General features: G+C 40.3%; 1 protein-coding gene and 1 long non-coding RNA gene across 2 annotated transcripts in view; one reads left to right on the top strand and one right to left on the bottom strand.

Annotated features, from left to right (window-relative positions):
• MTPAP (mitochondrial poly(A) polymerase) overlaps positions 1–259 on the bottom strand; it is a 32849-nt gene extending 32590 nt beyond the window's left edge. Inside the window, exon 1 of the mRNA XM_045874237.3 lies at positions 106–259. Within this exon, the coding sequence (XP_045730193.1) occupies positions 106–259 (154 nt within the window). The remainder of the gene's footprint in view (positions 1–105) is intronic.
• Positions 46–13536, top strand: LOC135364476 (uncharacterized). Its single transcript, XR_010411662.1, has 3 exons — positions 46–181; positions 6815–6958; positions 12509–13536. It is a non-coding gene; the product is annotated as an uncharacterized LOC135364476 (long non-coding RNA).
• Positions 13537–20677: the final 7141 nt, after the last annotated feature.

The following is a 20677-nucleotide window of genomic DNA, read 5'->3' as shown; positions in this document are numbered from 1 at the left end:
TCCAGGCACAAGCCACGCGCTCGCCCACGATCCCAGTCTCTTTCCCTTTCCCTCGCCCGCGGTGGGTCGCCGATACAGAGCAAACCGAGAACACGGCGCCATCACCTGTCTCCACGTTCCTCGAGGACTGCTCTTCTCTCTTAACGTCTGCTGCCACAGTTCCTGAGCAACTGAGAAGCCTGTGAGTAGGACGCAGGACTTGACTTCTCTGAGCACATAGGGGTAAACAGGCCAACATCCCCACGCCGCGAGCCGCCATTGTCAAAGTAACACGAGCGGGAAGACGAAAGGGCACAGACTCCCGCGCATGCGCGCTGGAGCGAAAGGAATGGGAAGCCTAGAGGGTCAAACTAGGTGAAAGCTGCCGACTAAAGGTGCCTTTGCTTTTGGACCTGTTTCTTTTCCGCTCTCCCACAGTTCTCTAAAAGACCCCTCCCCAATAGAACGAGCCCACCACCTGCCCTTTAAAATAGTCCTGAAAACAGAACCAGAGAGCAAGGTCATGAGGAAGGAGCACGGACTTGGGAATCTCTACCTAGAGTATAATAAATGCCAACACTTTTTCTGTAACAGACACTGTTGTGAGTGCTCTACTTGTAATTGACTCTTAATCCTTAATCCTCGCGGAGCAGGGACCCTGATGCGGACCTCAATCCCAGGACCCCGGGATCATGACCTAAGCCGAAGGCAGAGGCTTAATGACTGAGCCACCCAGGCGCCCCAGTACTTCATTCTTTCCTGTGACCAAAAATAACATTCCATTATATGTGCTAAAAGATAAACTGAGGCATATTAAAAATTTTAAGAGATTATTTGAGGAAAAAAACAATTCAAATCAGGCAACATCCGATCTAGCAGATAGAAAGGACTCTTAAAGCCTGAAGACTTGAAAATAAAAACAAAAGACTTTTATAGGCAGAGGAGAGCAGGAACAAGGAAGTTAAACTAAGCAAAAAGCCTGTTGGTTATTGCAAAGTTACTTTCCTTTAGGGGATGTCCCAGTCCTATCAGGCAAATTAATTAGCTAGTGCTGATCCGGTGATTCCTGACTGACTGGCTTAAGATGCCATTTCGGGGAGAGTTGAAACAAATTAAGTCTTGGTTTGATTACATGGGGTTTAAACAAGTAACTGTTGGGGGCCTGTTGTCTTATTTTTAACAATGGATATGCTGCATATGGTTATCCATTTCTGCTGTTTCTACCTTTTGGCTATTATAAAAAATGCTACTATGAACATTCATGTATCAGTTTTTGTGTGAACATATGCTTTCACTTCTCTTGGGCATATACCTATGAGTGGAAGTGCTGGGCCATATGGTAACTCTGTTTAATCTTTGGAGGAAATGTCAGCCTCTTTTCCAAAACAGCTGCACCATTTTCATTCCCACTAGTAGTGTAAGAAGTTTCCAATTTCTGCACATTCTTGCCAATATTTGTTATTTTCTGTTTTTTGTTTTGTTTTAAGATTTTATTTATTTACTAGAAAGAGAGAATGGGAGAGAGAGAGACAGCATGAGAGGGGGGAGGGTCAGAGGGAGAAGCAGACTGCCTGCAGAGCAGGGAGCCCCATGTGGGACTCGATCCCGGGACTCCAGGATCATGACCTGAGCCGAAGGCAGTCGCTTAACCAACTGAGCCACCCAGGCGCTCCTTCTGTGTTTTTTTTTTTAATAGCCACACTGATGGGTATGAGTAGTATCTCACTTTTGATTTGCATTTGATGAATGATGAGATCTTTTCATGTGATTATTGGTCATTTGTGTATTTGAAGAAATATCTATTCGGATCCTTTGCCCATTTTTAATTGGATTTTTACTACTGTTTTAAGAGTTCTTTATATATTCTGGATATAAGTCCTTATCAGATATATTATCTGCAAACAGTTGATCCTATTCTGTGGGTTGAACTTCACTTTTTTGATGGTGTCCTTTAAAACACACAAGTTAATTTTTATGAAATCTAATTTCTTTTTTTTCTTTTGTTGCTTGTGTTTTAGTGTCATATCTAAGAAACATTGCCTAACCTGAGGTTTGAAGATTTACCCCTACGTTTGCTTCTAAGATGTTAATATTTTTAGTTCTTACATTTAGGTCTTTGATCAATTTTGAGTAAATTTTTATATATGGTATGAGGTAGGCGTCCAATTTCATGGTTTTGCTTGTGGATATTCAAATTGTCCCAGTACTATTTGTTTAAAAAACTCTACTTTGCCCATTAAATGGTATTGGCATATTTGTTTAAGTCAGTTGATCATAGATATCTGGGCTTATTTCTGGATTCTAAATTCTATTTCATTGATCTATATGTCTATCCTTACACCGGTACCACACTACCTTGATCAATGTAGCTTTGTAGTAAGTTTTAAAATCAGAAAGTATGAGTTTTCCAAACTTGTTCTTCTTTTCCAAGATTGTTTTGGCTATATCAGGTCCCTAGATTTCCATATGAATTTATGATCAGCTTCTCAGTTGCTGCCCAAAAGGCAGCTGGGATTTTGATAGGAATTGTGTTGAATCTGTAGATCAATTTCAGGAGTATTGTCATCTTAACAACATTAAATCTAAAACATGAACATGGAAGGCCCTTCTATTTATTTAGTTCTCCTTTAATTTCTTTCAACAATGTTTTCCAGTTTTCAGTGTATGAATCTTATATTTATTAAATTTATTTCTAAGTATTTTATTCTTTATGATGCTACTATAAATGAAATTGTTTTCTTAATTTTGTTTATGGATTATTCATTGCAAGTAGATAGAACATTCGATAGAATGTTCATTGCAATAGAAACACAACTGATTTTTGTATGTTAATAGTGTATCCAGTAACCTTGATAACTCAGTTTTAGTTCTAATAGTTTTTTGGTAGCTGCATTAGATTTTTCTATATATAACTTCATGCCATCTGCAAAGAGATAGTTTAACTTCTTCCTTTACAGTTTGGAAGCTTTTATTTCATTTACTTACCTAATAACTCTGGCTAGAACCTCCAGTACAATGTTGAATAGAGGTGGTAAGAATGCACATCCTGTATTGTTCCTGTTCTTAGTGGAAAAGCATCCTTATAGTTTATGTTATTAGTTGTGGGTGTCTTGTAGATCCTTTTACCAGGTTGAGGAAGTTCCCTTCCCTTACTGTTTGTTAAGCATTTTTATCAATGAAAGTGTGTTGGATTATTTTTATGTTTTGTTTTGTTTTTTTTCCTGCATCTATCAAGATGATCTTATGCTTTTGTCTTGCATTCTTTTAATATGGTGTATTACATTAATTAATCTTCAGGTATTAAACCAATTTTGCATTCCTGCAATAATCCCACTGGTCATGGTGTATAATCCTTTTTACATGTTGCTGCATTCAGCTTACCTATATTTTTGCTCTAATCTCTTAACTGGTTTGCCTCTTTCTACTGTACTCCATATAGTCTGTTCTCAGCCCTCTGGCTACAGTGTTGTGATTATGTCATTCTTTTCAAAATGCTCCAGGGACTTCTTTCCCACTCCAGAGTAAAAGCTAAAATCTTACAAGATCTGATATAAATGAGCCTCCCAATTCTTCTAGATCACATTTCCTGGCACTCTGTGCCTCATCTACTCTGCTCTTCCTATACTAGACTCTTTGATATTTCTCAGAAATCCAAGAAAATTTGCACCTCAGGGCATTAGCACTTGCTGTATTCTCTTCCTTGGTTGTTTTCCTCCCATATGGCTTATCCCCTTACTTCCTTCAGGTCTCTGTTCAAACGTTGCCTCACTAGAGAAGCATTTTTTAATCACTTTATAAAATAACAATGCTTTTACCCCCAAGTATGGCATAGTATTCCCCATTCTCCTTACCTACTCTTTCTTGATAGCATATTTTACCATCTGACATTATATATATGTTTCTATGCTTACTTTGCTTACTATCTGTCTTTCCTCAAGTACAGCATAAGCCCAAGTAAGTATATTTATTGGACAAGTATTATTGATTTATTACTATGGGCAATGTTCTAAGTGCTGGAGATAAAATGAAAAAAAAAAATCCAGATAAAATCCCTGCCCTATGGAGCTTATCTTTTAGTAGGGAGAGACATTCAATAAACAAATATAATTAAAATATGGAGTATGTCAGTAGTGATGAGTACATAGAGAAAGATTTTGCAAGAAATATGGAGGTTACTAATATTCTTGGTAAAAGTAGTTTTAATGGAAGATGGATATGAAAATGCAATTGGAATTGGTTCAAGTATGAATGAGAGGAGAAAACTTAAAACAGATGGTACAGAAAATTATTTTAGGGATTTTACTACTAAGGTGAATAGAGAGATGGGGTATGAAGAAAGAACATATTTGTACATTGATCCAAACAATCCCAGTAGAGATAGAAAATAGGTATTATGGGAGACAGAAGAGAAAATTGCTGAGCTATGTCCTTTAGTAGTTCTTGAGAGAGGATGTAGTCTAGTTCCCTAGTGAAGGGACTGGACCAGGAATATGGACTATATGGAGATGATGTAGGTAGGTGGTATGTTTGTTAAATGAATGATTCACTGTTGATCATAATAGTAAAGTACTTGCCCCAGGAAATTCCAGCAAGTGGCCTCACATCGTGGAGCTTTCCCTGATCTCCTTTGTAAACTGAGATCATCTTTGTATGTGATATAGTCAACTAGGTTACAGTCCACAGTATTAAATCTGGGTTCAAGTGCTGACTTGTTCTCATTTTCTGAAGACTGGTGCAACAATTCTTTTACTTGGAAGCATTTTAATGTGATGTATCAAAAACCAACTCAAATTATGTAAGTTTAAAAAATACATTCATGACTTTTACCAACATTTCCACTTCTAGGAATTTACCCTATAGATATACATGCACAAGTGTACAAGGTTATATATACAAGGAGGTTCACTGCAGCATTAATTGTAAAAGCAAAAAAATGGAAATAACTCCAACATCAATCATTGGTTACATCAACTAGGGTACAGACATACCATGAAACTCTCTTCCTTTATTACAAAGAGTGAGTTACTTTGTCTAGAGGGTACCTCTGGCTTGAAAAGATTTCAAATTTTTACATCATAGAATTCTAATTATATACAATTCTTTTACAATAAACATGTGTCAACATATTAACTTTACTGTTAAAAAATCCCATATAGGACACTTCAAAGATATGGTAATGTTTTATTTTTTAAACTGTGTGGTGGGGCCACGGGTGTTCATTGTATTAGAATTCTTCTTACCATACACATATTTGTAAATACCATTTTGTATCTATTCAATATTTAATAAAACATTATACCCATGATATCTGATTATTTTCTTGTTAATGATTTCTCTTTTGAAAAGGCTAGTGCAATTAAATCTTTGTCAAAGAGTTGGGGGTTCTACTAGCTGAGGTCAGTTCATTCAGCTTTCTCTATGTCTATCAAGAATTGCCCACATAGATTCTCTCGAACATGGGAAGAAAGAAATCAAACTTCTGGATGTCACTGAATATTTGTTACAGACGGTAGCCTTAATTTTTTGGTTTATAAGGTTTACTGACTGCTAAGGACTGAATTGTGTCCTCCAAAAAAGATATGTTCAAGTCCTAGCCCCCTGTACCTCAGAATATGACCTTATTTGGAAATAAGGTTATTGCAGATGTAATTAGTTAAGACGAAGTCATACTGGAGTCGCGGGGGCCCCTCATCCAACTGAGCCACCCAGGCGCCCCAGTCGCGTGGGCCCCTAATCCAATGCGACTGGTATCCTTATAAGAATATGGCCATGTGAAGATAGAGACATAGAAAGGATGCCATACGTTGACAAGGCAGAGACTGCAGTTGTGTGGCTGCAAGCCAAAGAATGCCAAAGATTTCCAGCAAACCACAGAAGCTAGGGAGAGACAAGGAAGGATTCCCCTACAGGTTTCAGAGGGAACATGGCCTCGCCAACACTTGAGTTTGGATCTCTAGCCTTCAAGACTGTGGGACAATACATTTCTGTTATTTCAAGCCACCTCAATGGTGCCATTTTGCTAAGAGCAGGACTAGCAAACTAATAAGCCTGCCCTTTATTTAGAGTTATAATCAATTTTATTTAGAGTTATTTATTTAGAGTTATAATCAATATTATTGTGACATCAGACCATAGTCATCAATCAGATTGAATGCACTTCACATCACGAAGCCAACAGACCCTTCTCTCGTTTGAGAGATCCTGTGAAATATAGCATTGGAAATGTCTGGAAGGACACTCTCCAAACTGTCAGCAGTGACAGTTCCCTATAAGGAAGGAAATCAGAGGCTTAGGTGCATAGAAATGAGGGACTTTTAACATATTGCCATCTTAAAAAACAAATATATTTGTTGCATCATTAAAAAGAAAAAAGATTCCTATGCAGATTGGGAAGTCAAAAGGAAAGGAGCAAAATATTGTGTGTACATTTCACATGCTACTAAAATACTTATTGTAAGTTGAGCTAGTCTTTGATAAAAAGTGAACATGTGTGATTTAGGGCTCAGAGACCATATATATTGTTTGTGACCATGTAATTATTGAAACACTGTCTTGGGGAACCTGGGTGGCTCAGTCGTTAAGCGTCTGCCTTCGGCTCAGGTCATGATCCCAGGATCCTGGGATCGAGCCCCGCGTCGGGCTCCCTGCTCAGCGGGAAGCCTGTTTCTCCCTCTCCCACTCCCCCTGCTTGTGTTCCCTCTCTCATTGTGTCTCTCTCTGTCAAATACATAAATAAAATCTTTAAAAAAAAAAAAAGAAAAAGAAACACTGTCTTTCACTCTCAAAAGTGTTCCAGTTGGACAATAAATTATATGGTTACCTTACCTCTTTTCAGATCCTAGTTTCCCGTTCGAGTCACCAAGAAGGATTTTCGTGTTCAAAGCCAAATACATCAGCTAAGAACAGCTCAGCAAACAGGGAAAATTTTACTAGCAGAGAAAAGCAAACTCAGGAGAGCAAACACTGGGACTTTTGAAAGGTATGCACCAATGCAATTTTTCAATTTCTGTGAAATTGTATCTTTTATCTTTAAGATCAAGGAAATTTTGCATTCTCTAAATATTTATATATTTGGAACAATAGAAAAATAATGCTTTTCTCACCATACAGCTGAATTACTTTATTTTTCCTTTCAAATAATCTTTAAGTAAAATTGGATTGGCAGTCCATGGATCTTATGCTCTCCCCCATCCCCAAATGCCTGAGATTCCTGCCTTCTCATCTGAGAGGTACAGCTCTAATCCTGGAGACTTCTTGAGCTCCTTTATTAAATGCCTGGGTGTTCAGTAGAAGACTTAACTGAACGTTTCACTGCTTTCTAGTTCAATCACATCATCTAATAAGGGGAGACCCCTCTGGATAAATGGCTCTTAGTAAATGAAGTGGTTGACTTTGCCCAACCTTTTATTTCACGTGAGCGAGGAAAACTCACAAACCCCTTTCACTTGCTTTAGACTAATACACGTAGAAAAACTGACTTAGTTATCAGGTAAACAGAGATATATATTTTATTCATTCATTCATTCATTCATTCAGTTAATCAGTCAGTCCAAAGAGCACATCTCATAGCTCTGCACCTCCAGGCTTGGCCTAGCACCTGGCACGAGGGCAGTCCCTGAATATAAACTGAAGATCAGGCACAAGTGTCAAGAGAGAAAAAGAGCACGGACCTGGGAGTCAGGAGGCTGGATTCTAGTCCGACCTCTACCAGGAACCTGCTCTGCATGTCCTTAAGGAAAGGCATTCAACATCTTGCTTTTGTCCCTTGTGTCTGCTAAACTGCAGAAAGAGGAACACAGGATCTTCTGTTTCATCATAACACAAAGACTTAGAATTCAGACCTATTCCCTTAAAATTATGTGCCAGTACTATAAGGTTATACAAGACTTATATCAAAAGTTTCTTGGGGCGCCTGGGTGAGCTCAGTGGGTTAAGTGTCGGACTCTTGATTCCAGCTCAGGTCACGATCTCAGGGTCCCGAGATCGAGCCCCACATCCAGCTCCGTGCTGAGTGTGGAGCCTGCTTGAGATTCACTCTCTTCCTCTCCCTCTGCCCCTTCCCCTGCTTGTGCACTCTCTCTCCCAAAACAAACAAACAAACAAAAATAAAAATAAAAAAACAAAGAGTTTCTTATAGCAAGTGTTTCTGCCCTCATGGAGTCCATTCTCTGCTGAGGAAAACAGACTAGTCAGTAGATGACTTCAGTCTAGCGGTAAAACGCTAAAAGGGATAAAGAAGTAGAAAGCAGATGTTCCCCAAAAGGTATGGTGCAGTGAAGAGGGAAGGAGGGAGCCAGTGTAACTGACAAGAGTGGTAAACACACAGGCACACACACTCAAGGTTGTGAGCAATTTGACATTAGGGACTGTGACTTATTCATCTTGTTTCTCCAGCAGTAAGAACACGGTAGGTTCACAAATCATTGAATTATGAACAAAAAAATTTTAAACATACTTATGCTGACAAAGGACATATATTCATAAGCTTGCTTGTCGCTTCTCATTTCAACCAATCTGATCATCTTTTTTCTTCCATTTGCTCCCTTAAAGAAAGCAGACGTTTTATTATAATTTTATATGCTTTAAAACTTAAAGAATTTATTAATATTCTACCAATTTGGAGTTAAGATAGTTTGGACAGAGATTAGACTACAGTTACCTTTCTGTTATATGAAACCAGGATTTGTAGTGAAAATTAAAATGCAACTCTGAGTTTCTTTTAGGTACTTAAAGAACAACTTTTTAGTGTCCTTCAGATAGTTTGGCAATACTTATCAGAATTGCAAATGCATGAAACCTTTGATTCAACAATTCTACTTTTATAAATGTATTGTATATACTTCCTTGATCTTGGAGCTACTTTCTTATAGCAAGAGATAACAAAATAACCTAAATTAATGAGGAGGATCTTTATTTTCTGATCTGAAACTATCTTCAAGATACATTGTGTAAATTGCTAAGTAAAACAAACAAAGGGTAGGACACAGTATGCACACACACACTTGGCTTGTATGTGTACAAACTATTTGTGGAAAGATACAAAAAAAACTGGTAGCTTTGATTGACTTTGGAGATGGAACCAACTGTGAGAAGGGTATTATTTATACCTTTTGTTCCTTTAAATTTTTAAATATTTAAAAAACATGTTGTAATTCTGAATTTTATTTTAAAGATTTAAAACACTTCTTAATTAAAAATGTAAGATGCTTTCAGATCTACCATTTGCTTCAAAGGAGAGAAATTGAATACCTAATTATCAGGGGAGCCACGGAGAATTACTTTTCATCGTCTACATTTTTGCCCCTTTTAAATTTTGTACCATGCATATTTAGGGGAAAAAAAGGAAGTACCTTTGAACATGTTAGAACTTCCATGTCACTTTGTTAATTAAGTGATTATATAAATTCCTAAATACAGTCAAACTAAACTTAAAAATCATATAAACCTTCATAATTATATATTCTAAATTTATTATAATTCAAACCGACCATCTACATTCATATCTTTGGGGTTTTATGGTTTTGCTACTGATAGTAATTTTTCAAAACTGTCACTTATAGCTCTATACTTCTAGATATTAATATACTTAAGATAGTAAAAGCTTATTCTAAAATCATATGTCTCTTATTTAACCTTTAGGAGTAAATTGTAGAAGCCACAGAATTAAGGTTGACATGATGTTCTCTGAAATAAAATTAATGAAATAGTAAATCTATTACCTGACAAGCCAGCTGTTGAATATATTCAACGTGCTCATTGTATGATCACTTCTGATTGTCTTTCTAATCTCTACGCATCCCATTTGTCCAGAAGTTCAAGCCCAGAGGCCTTTCATGAATAATAGCTTGGGTATTAGTATGCCAATCCCAACCATTCACTAAAATTCAGTTTTAGAGTTTACCAGGATTTATATGGCCCAAATAAAATTGCCAAAGTGATTTTTCATGGTTATATTATGCAGAGAGATAAGCTGTTCCTATGATGTATCCATGAAATGATGTTGAACTCTTCATCAGTTCATATTATGAGATCATCTTTCAATATTTAAAGCAATCGCTTAGGCCCTCATATTCAGATTGGCAACACTCACTGTTTCCTGAGTCTGTCTATCTTGGATCACTCACGAATCCTAGGCTCAGGCTTCTCCCTTCCAAATAGACAGTCCTGTCAACATCACCAGAAGAACTGATGAATCTGATCATTTCTGACTACACAGAATTTTCTGCTGCTGCTATTTCCATTATGGCCACAGGGGGACACTGTTGAGAACTGGTGGTCATACTCATCCAAAGCTAGGATGCCGCCATATAATGCTACCAGTATCTCAATGTCTTAATAAAAATAGCTTACACTTAATTGGAACTCACTATGGGCCTATGCTGTATTATGTCTAATCACATCATCTTATTTAAATCTCACAATATGCCTGTGACTGTTATTATTATCCTTCTTTTATAGATGCAAAAACAGATGTAGAAAGATTAAGTAAAATGACCAAGATCACAAAGTAGTAACTCTAACCCAGGCTTTTGTTTGTTTGGTTTTGGTTTTCCTTTTTTTTCTTCTAACCCAGGTTTGACTAACTTTCTAGTCACCATGATTATAAGTCCATCCCCTCAATATGTTCATGCTTGTTGACCTTGTAATTCCACTTCTAGGATTAGAGAGGCACATAAAAGTTTATGTTAAATGCAGTATATAATGTAGGGATATTATTGGAGACAATCTAAAGGTTCAACAAGGAGACACTAGTTAATTTATAATCCATCCACAGATTAGAATATTAATAGATTAATTTATTAAGTGAATTAAGCTAGTCATGGTTCTAAACATTTTGTTTCTTGACTCAGTTAACCCCCCACAAAACCCTAGAATAGAGCTATTATTATCATATTTCATCTAGTCTAAGATACCATCATTATAAAACACTCCCTTATTTTATGCGCCACTAACAAAAATGCTGCCAATTAATCTAGGATACAATGCTTTCTCATCGTCATTGTGAAGTACACTTTGATTTCAGAGATTTTAAAATTTGGGGAAAATGTTTATCTTAGATTTGATCAAATAAGCTATTATCATGTCTCATTTTATGGGTGAGGAAACTGAGGCACAGCGAAATTAAATAATTTGCCTGAGGTTAAAAAAAAAAAAAAGGCTGTAAGTAAAGGTAGAATAGTGATCGGGGTGACCCACAGTCCCAGTTTGGTCGATCACTGTGTGTCTCTCTCCTCCTCTGTCTGAAGGAAAAATATAATATTTTAACAATATTAAAAAAAAAAAAAAAAACCAGGGATGCCTGGGTGGCTGAGTTGCTCAAGTGTCTGCCTTCGGCTCAGGTCATGATCCCAGGGTCCCGGCATCAAGTCCTGTGTGAGGCTCTTGCTAAGCAGGCACCTGCTTCACCCTCTGCCTGCCACTCCCCCTGCTTGTGCTCTCTCTCTCTCTAACAAATAAATAAAATCTTAAAAAAATAAAAAATAACCACCACCACCCCAAAAAAACCTACCAAGATCCTCAAAGAGAGTAATTCAGGCACCTTAGAATACATAGAGGACTTTTGGACAAGCCTGAAATCATAGGAAACATTTCCATCAGGGCTGTAAGAACGCCTTCTATTTGGTGAATTACCTAGAGCTCTGAGCTACAGAGTTGCCTTCAGGGAAAGAGCTCTGTATCTTCTTCACTACCCTCTGAAATGTTTTATGTAAATGAGTAGCATTGACAACTTTTCTCTTTCCTGTAAGATTTTTTTTTTTTTTCTAAGTGATCACTGTTCTTTTGGGAACATGAATGGTCAATTAGATTTAACCTCACATACCAGGGCTTGCAAACAAATGTTTTGAAAATGTGTGAACACCAGCTTTTGTGACTGCAGTTTGACTTCGTATATTCTAGCCTGAGTGTTTTTTCTCTTTTTGGGAGGCTAGGCTTTCTAAAGTTGGTCCAGGGACCTGACTCTTTCCTGAGAAGCATTTGACGAGATATTACAGTACAAGAGTTCTGGGCTTTACCTGCCCACTTATTGAATCAGACTATGCAGGGGTGGGATTCAGGAATTCGCCTCTTTTACAAGCTGTTCGGTGTGCTATAACTGGGGAACCTCCCCCGAAGACGATCACCATGTGTGTGTGATCCCATGGAAGTCTACACTTTTCTGAAGAAGTTGTTTTACCCCATGAAAAACACGTCACGTGATCTAGTCATTGCTAGAGTTACTTTTCTCCCCAGAGAAGAGGTTAGTGCTTTTTTGCCGTATTCAGAATAATAATTATAATGATGATGATGATAATAATAATAGCTATATTTGTTAAATTTGCTTATACTTTTTTTTTTTACTTAGGTTACAGAGTTCTATGGATTCACGTATATGTGAATTTTGATTGTGGAGCCAACTTTAATATTGAGTTCTATGATTTTAGACCCTAACAGGCCCACATACTCAGACACATAGTCACCAGTGTAGAGATACTCATTTCCCTTCTTGCCACATTTAATACTAACTCATATCTTCTTTTCCTTAAAAAAGGAAAGGAAGAAAGAAGAAAGAAAAGATCCTTTGAAGAGGCAAGAGGGAAGGGAGATGGTTTTGCCATGTTTCTTTCCTCTGGGTGTTGCTCCCTCTCAGGGCCTGGGTCACTGGTCCCTTTGCCCACCCCTCTGGAAATGCCACTGCCACCAAGCTATAGGAAGACTGTCTTCTTATGGGCAGAAACATCTTCCCCGGGGCTGCAAGACAGAAGAAACCAGCCTCTAGTGGAAGACTGGTATCTGGGAACAGAATGATCCTACCCCTCTGGATGGAGCCAGCATTTTCTCCCCAGATCAAGCCACTTCTGCTTGGTCTGCGGCCACCCAGCTGGGTTAGAAAAAGAGAAGCCTGCCTGATGAGCCTCATAGCTAAAGGCTCCAAGACATCAAAAATTAAGCTTATTCCAGGGGCGCCCATGTGGCTCAGTCGGTTAAGCATCAGCCTTTGACTCAGGTCATGGTCCTGGGATTTTGGGATTGAGCCCCACATCAGGCTCTCTGCTCATATACCTCTCCCTCTGCTCCTCCCCCTACTTGTGCTCTCTCTCCCTCAAATAAATAAATAAATAAATAAATAAAATCTTTAAAAAAAATTAGGCTTATTCCAGTCTGTTCCAGTGTTCTAAAAAATAAGTACTCCATGCAGTTCCCTGAAACATAGAATAAGCCTTTAAATTGACCTTTCCAAAGAGACAGTTAAGACCTTCCTAAAACCTCTACAAGCTATGGAAAACTTTCAGTAATTTCTTAGTTGGGTTTTTCTTTAAAAATGTCCTGCTTCTTATCAGTTTTAGATATTTTTCCAAGAACCCCAGGGAGATTTGCAGTGGGATAATCCAGTTTACATGGTAAAAATGAAACCACAACCACGTAGCTTATGATGCAACAAATAAAGTATAATAAAAGAAGCACTGAAGAACACCGGAAGGTTTGGTATCTTAAGAAGAAAAACCACAGCAAGATGGCTTTGACCCGCTGACATCATTCCTCAGGTTTCTCCATGCACTGACCCGGGGTTTCTGTTTCTAATCAGAACCCTATTCAGGTGAAAGAAAAACCCAACCACCACCAAATTCTACTCTACACCCCATGCCTAGAAGATGTGAAATTTTATCACTGGATGTGCCATTTTTCCCCTGTACTCTCTTACTACTTTCTCCATTCAAACATTGGAATAATAGCCATAGTTACTAAGCATCCTCACTTCCTAAATAAGGCAACTACAGCTCAGAAGGATTAAGCAGCTTTTCCAAATCACACAAGTGAAAGGAGGAAAAAAAAAGACGTCTGGACATCACATAACACTAAAACATGTTCTTTCTTTTGCCCTAGACTTGCATCAGGAAAAAAAAAAAGATCATGCAGGTGATTATATTTGATTACAGTGTATTTATGGGAACTACATAGAGCAACATTTCTTTATATTACTCTCCTCTAAAAGGAGCTGTGTGTTACAATGATAAGAGACAGGATCTGTGGGTCAAAAAAGCTAGCCTCTGAACATGGTTCTGTTATTTGCCAGTAACGTGACTCTGGCTAAGTCACTCCCTTGACCTCATTTTCATCATTTATAAGTTGAAGGTGTTGGATGAAATCACCTCTAGGATCTTTGCTTACTTTGAGAATCTATCCATGTCAACTAATAATACAACTGAAGCATGGACTTAAGTGACAAACAGCTATTCCTACACAGCAACTCTGGATGTGTACCAGGTTGCATTAGACATCATTCTCTTTATGTGAGGGCTACATTCTCAGAAAAGTCCTACGCAAGGTCTAGTCCATAAGCATCCCTCACACCCTCTAACTTCCTCCACTCTGTTCGTTTCCTACAGGGCGCTTGTCACAAACTATACTCCTGTATGTGCCTCTTTCTCACCGAGCTGTAGGCTCCCCGAAGGCCACTGAGTTTGTTCACTGCTATTTCCCAGAAGCCAGAACTGCATAAACACACACTCAAGGATGTTCACATAATAATTGATTTAACTTTTCTCCTAATGTCAAAGCTGTGGGTTGTTATCAGCCTTTGAAATTGTAAAAAGTCAGTCATTAAAAAGTAAAATGAAAACAAAGTAGCTTTTGTTTTCCTTTCCATAAAACAAAAAACAAAACAAACAAAAAAAACCAAAAACCAAGTCTCCATGAATTTAAGTGATTAGCACTGGGTCACATGGACAGAAAGTGACAAAGCAGAGGTTTGAATCTCAAAAGTGCTCTTTCTACTTGCCCAGTATTTCCCAGTAACATTCTCCTGGAGTTTTCTGAAATTCAGGGCCGTCATCTACTGAATGAGACTTCCCCAGGTAATTCCTATAGGCCAACGTGGAGCCCGGATTCCAAACCCAGCCAGGGTCAGCAGGGGAGTTCAGATTAGGAGTGAAAGTGTCTCCTCCCACTGCCCACTGCTGGGTGGCCAGGTTCACTGTGCCCTGTGCCCCAGGGGCCTGATGGCCACTGATGCCCTTCTCCCCTTCCTAGCTCTGCTGTTAGAATGGGGATGGAGCTGGACAGGAAAGCCTCCACTCACAGCAGGTGGATGCCTGTCATCAGCCTACATCATTGAAGATTTTGCTACTTGGGTGGAAATGAGGTATTTAGATGTATCATGGAATATTAGGAAAGCGAGGGTAGGGTGCAAAAACAAAGTCACTAACCTCAAATGTGTCGAAAGTACCTGAAAACATTAAATTTATCTATAGGCCATGGTGCGCTGCTAACTATTTAACAACCAGCCTTCTCAAAACCCTGCCCCGGTTTGTAGCATTTGCTGGTTTCCGTGGTGTGACTACCCCCACCGTGGCCTATTTTAAGCTACCAATCGGAGGCCACCGACTGCAGAGTTGCAAAGTGTAGTATTTCCACCACACACCCACATAATAGACGTGAGTAACCTCGGGAGCCTGGGAAATGATAAAATGCAACAAAATAATCAGAGGTAAGTTTTCAGTATTTATTTTAGTATTTATTACCTTCGTCTTCAATATCTATTTTACTTACTTGTGATTCCATACAATTTTATTTTTCATAATGACTGTTTAGCAAGCAGCTCTCACAGATCCTGCAAAGTTCAACACTGGCTCCGTGAGCTGGTAAAAACGGGCTCCATCCATCATGTTACTGCCTGTAGGGGTCTGGGCAAAGGACTCTTGTTTTGGGGGACAGTGCTGGCCTGGGGACTATGTGCCAGAGGTGGGTGGGTGAGTGGGAACAGTGCTCACCCACCTTAAGAACATCTTAGACCCCAGCAGCACCTACACAAGCCTACGTTCCACCAGCACCGGGGTGAGAGGCTCAGGAAGTCCCTCTGGGTTCCTGCAGACCCCAAGAGGAATTAAAGCCAGTTTACCGTAAGGATAAGCAAAACTGGTGTTCTACTTTGGAGGCTTCCTGGGGCTCAGCCTTCCCCCTCATCTTGACTCCTGGAATATTACTGAAATTCCTTCGAACCTCTCCACTCCCAATGAGAGAGCAAAGATTAAAAATATAAACACCTGGCTGAGGTATGCCTGAAATCCACTCACATCATGAGGAAGGGGGCCAGAGGTGAGAGGAAAGGAGAGGTCAGGATGGGAAAGCAATCCGGGGCATTTCACAATTGGCCTATGGTCAGTCCTGTTTTCCTCCAATGCCAGACACGCACTGAGCTGCTTTTGCCTTGGGAGGCACCCACGTGCGGGGTGGTGCAGGAAGTTATTGTTTGGGCTTGGGGTCAGACAGGCATGGATTAGAATCCAGTTTCCTTGGACACACTACTTAAGCTCTTTAAACACAGGTAAACCCCCGCCTCCCCCACCTCCCGCAAAAGGAGACACTAGAGCCCACCTCAGGACTGTTGTGAAGTAATCTGGCTAAAGGGAGTGCCTGGGTCATGGTAAATCCTTAAAACATAGTAGCTATCACTGTTATTTTAATATGGTCCAAGTGTACAGTGATGCTTGGTTATTATGAAATGCATCCATCAGAGCATCTTGATACTAAGAAAAAAAGTTGTGATGAACAGTAATCCATGGCTTTAATTAAGAAAGGAAAGAGTCAACCCCCTCCTCCAACACACACACACTAAAAAGATGGAGTCTGGGGGCACCTGGGTGGCTTAATGGGTTAAGCGTCTGCATTTGGTTCAGGTCATGATCCTGGGATGGAGCCCCGTGTCAGGCTCCCTGCTCAGCTGGGAGCCTGCTTCTCCCTCTCCCGCTGTCCCACCTGCCCAACGCCCCCCCCCCACTGTGCTCTCTCTTGCTCTGCTCTCTCTCTCTCAAACAAATAAATACAGTCTTTAAAAAATAAAAAATTAAAAAAATTAAAAGATGGAATCTGTTGGCAATTGTTTCTAGCACTGTAACATAACCGTAAGGGCAAACCGCAAAATGTGCTTGACTCACTTGCCTTAAAACAAATCACATGAAGATAAGCACGCCATGACTTTTATAGGCTGCTGAAATAATGCGACCTGTTGCCCCACATGTTGTGTGTGAAGAATACCATCTCAAAGGAGAAGAGTTAAGGTCATTATTTGGGGAGGGTGTGCTATTCTAGTGTGATTTTTTCCCCCTACTATCCATTTACATTTGCAGTTATCTATTTTTTATTTTTTAATTCCAGCATATATTTTTTAAAGATTTTATTTATTTATTTGACAGAGAGAGAGAGACAGAGAGAGCAGGAACACAAGCAGGGGGAGCGGGAGACGGAGAAGCAGGCTTCCTGCTGAGCAGGGAGCCCAATGCCGGGCTCCATCCCAGGACCCCAGGATCATGACCCGAGCTGAAGGCAGATGCTTAACGACTGAGCCACCGAGGCACCCAATTCCAGCATATTTAAAGAAAAAAATTTAATTGCAGTATAACTCGCGTGCAGTGTTACATTAGCATCAAGCATACAAGGCAGTGATTCAGCAATTCTGTGCATCACTCAGTGCCTGTCACTGTACTTAAGTTTTTGCAGCAATGCCTCCCCTCAGCAAACAATACCTTGCCAATACTTACTTCCCTCCCATCCTGGGCAGTCCCTTTTCCATGCACCACTGGCACGTGATTGCACAGTATTGGGGTGGGGGGCTGAGGTTAATCAGGAGTGATAGGAGGTACCTGAGGTTGTACATGAATAAACTCCACAAATTCATGTGGGACTGCTCCAGGCAATTTGGGGGAGCCCCACTGCTGGGCCTTTCTCCTTCTCTGAAAATGTGAAAAATGAAAGCACTTGCCCAGGGGCACCTGGGTGGCTCAGTCGTTGAGCGTCTGCCTTCGGCTCGGGTTGTGATCCCGGGGTCCTGGGATCGAGCCCCGCATCGGACTCCCTGCTCTGCGGGAAGCCTGCTTCTCCCTCTCCCACTCCCCCGCTTGTGTTCCCTCTCCTGCTGTGTGTCTCTCTGTCAAATAAATAAATAAAATCTTAAAAAAAAAAAAAGAATAAATTGGTGATTTAAAAAAAAAAAGAAAGCACTTGCCCAGGCCCCAGGCCAGAGCCTTGCACAGTTTCTGGGGGGCAGCCTGAGCCGTGTGGCAATTTTGGAAGCCCAAGATTAAGAAATGCTGTACCAGGCAGGACTTTCTATTTAGGAGGTGGAAGAGAGAAGCATAGAGTAGTTTCTGTTTTCAGAGGGTGGCTCAAGGACCTCAAATTTGAGGAAGTCATAGCACAGAGTAATTAATAAAAACATCATAGAGATCACACAGAGCATTGCAATTTAGGCACTTTGAAAGACCTACGTTTTAGCTCTCTGCACATGAGAACAGGAGATCTCTGATTTGCATACAGGCCCAATTGACACACAGCCCTCCTAGATAAACAGTGGCCACAGTCGAGAGTATTCCGGAACTTCCCCTCCCTTCCCAAGGCTTCCAGGGGATTTTTCTCCCCTTCCCCCCACGTGAGGATTCCATCTCTGCCTCAGGCCCCATTTCCCTTGTTCAGTTGCTGTTCCCACTTTGCATAGTGCTGACAAAAGTTTATGAGTACAGTGTCACAAAAGGTGAGGCGAAGGCAAAAGGAAGGAGGAGGACAGAGAAATTGTCCCTTTCATCCTTGGCTGCACCCCTCAGCCAACAGTCCTAGGGAGCATCTGAAGTGTCGAGGGCTGCAGGAGCTGAGGGCATAGTCTTGCACACAGATGTTCTAGGAGGGCATTATAGAGACTCACCCTTATTCCTTAAGGCAATCAGGTGGGGCCAGGGGCTCTAGGGCCTGTCCCCTCTGCAATCTCATCTGGGATGGGTGCCGCTAGGGCAGAGCAGAATTTAATGATATACCATGTGGTCTCTACAGATCTAAGGGACATCCCTAATCCACCTCCAAATGTTGAGTGAGGCCAAGCAGGTCCATCAGCCAGCAGCTGCCATGACCCAGGCCCTGCTGGAGGAAAGGGTTTGTTTCAGGTACCAGAGGAGCATGGCCCAAGGTCACGGAGAATTAGCAGTGGGGGTGAGGCACGAGGGAGGCCTGGTGGTCCCTGAGCAGGGGGAGTCTGCCCTGAATCTCTTCCTCCACTGGATACTTCATCCTCTGGGCTAATGTGTCCTTTTAGTGTTGTCCAAGCTAACTGCTATAACAGTGCATGCATGTTCTGCAAATTAAAGCTTTGTCATTTTGAAAGACTTAAATATGAAAAAGTCTGATTGTAATTGAAACCCACGTACATTAGCATAAGAAACTTAAGTGTGCCCGTGAAAGAAAAGAGCTACTGGATTTTCTAAACAGCATTTCAACTTTAAAAAATTTTAAAGATTATAATAATGATTCTAAATTTATTACCCACATGTCTACCTGTACAGTGTCTCATCTGAAGGTTATTATCACAAGTTTGGACAGATCATTATTCAAATATCTTAACTGGTAAATATGTGTAATTGTTACAACAAACACCTGCAGAAAAAAGTTATGCTCATGAAATCAGCCTCAAGTTCCTCTTAACTTTAAAAATATCTTATTTAGGGGTGCCTGGGTGGCTCAGTCAGTTAGTGTCTAACTCTTGATTTCCACTCAGGTCATGATCTACGGGTTTTGAGATTGAGCCCCTGCTTAAGATTCTCCCTCTGCAAGCCCCCCATTGTGCATGCTCTCTCTCTCTCTCTCTCTCTAAACAAAACAAAACGAAACTTATTTAAAGCTTTATTCAAATTCAGTAATTATCATCTTAAAATACTTCAAATACTTCATATTTTACTGTTATTTAAGAAAGCAAAACACATTTTTCACCAAGCTACATACAGGTATCTCCCAGCTTATTCCAGTTTATTCCAATATTCTCTAAGCATCATTTTTTTTAAAGATTTTATTTATTTATTTGACAGAGAGAGATAGCGAGAGAAGGAACACAAGCAGGGGGAGTGGGAGAGGGAGAAGCAGGCTTCCCACAGAGCAGGGAGCCTGATGCGGTGCTCGATCCCAGGACCCTGGGATCATGACCTTAGCTGAACGCAGACGCTTAAAGACTGAGCCACCCAGGCGCCCCTAAGCATCATATTTTATGAACACAAAAAAACATTGGAAAGCAGCGTCTCATATTCTGTTCATTAGTGTAGAGCCCCATTTGGGGTTACATAAGATCAATGTTCTGCCCCCTGACCTACCCATTATTAATTATTTTGTTTCCATGAGTAAATGAGTTCTGATTTGCAAACTACAGTTTACAAACCCACTATTATGCCAAGCTCTAGGTGGAGAAAACCTCAAGTAAACTGCAACCGGTTGCAACTCAACTTTAAAGGGCATCTTGTTGGCTGCCAACAGCTTCCAAAGAGCTGTTTTGTAATGTACATCATAATGGCTTCTTGAGTAACTCCCCTATGGTTGTGCACTGGCGCTGTCTCAGGTGGTTTCTCCTTGGCAAGCTGAAACCTCACTTTCCCAGCAAGCTCCTAAAAAAGCAGGATTGCTTTTTGCAAGTCTGTTGCAACAGTCCTGACCAAGAAAAAGGCAAGCAGTCTGCAAACTTTTTCATGCCTGTTCACTCGTTCTCCAATGTCCAGCCTCTTCCAGGACACCAGATCCAATCTTTGTTAGACTTTCAAAAATGCTTTTAAGTCAAACTTCCTCTTAATTCACGCCCCCCCCCCCCCCCCCCCGCCCCAGATGAAATCTGTTCTCCTATATGTCATGAACAGCCAGAGCACCCTGCTGGGGCAGCCATCTCACCAGCTCCCTAAAATGCAGCTGTATTTGGGAG

Source organism: Mirounga angustirostris, unplaced genomic scaffold (genome assembly GCF_029215605.1).
Source record: "Mirounga angustirostris isolate CCGP_5_RB_7025 unplaced genomic scaffold, mMirAng1.0.hap1 SCAF_5, whole genome shotgun sequence".
In the NCBI taxonomy this organism is placed as follows: domain Eukaryota; kingdom Metazoa; phylum Chordata; class Mammalia; order Carnivora; family Phocidae; genus Mirounga; species Mirounga angustirostris.
The sequence above is the reverse complement of the archived record's forward strand: the minus strand, read 5'-3'. Positions and strand labels throughout refer to the sequence as shown.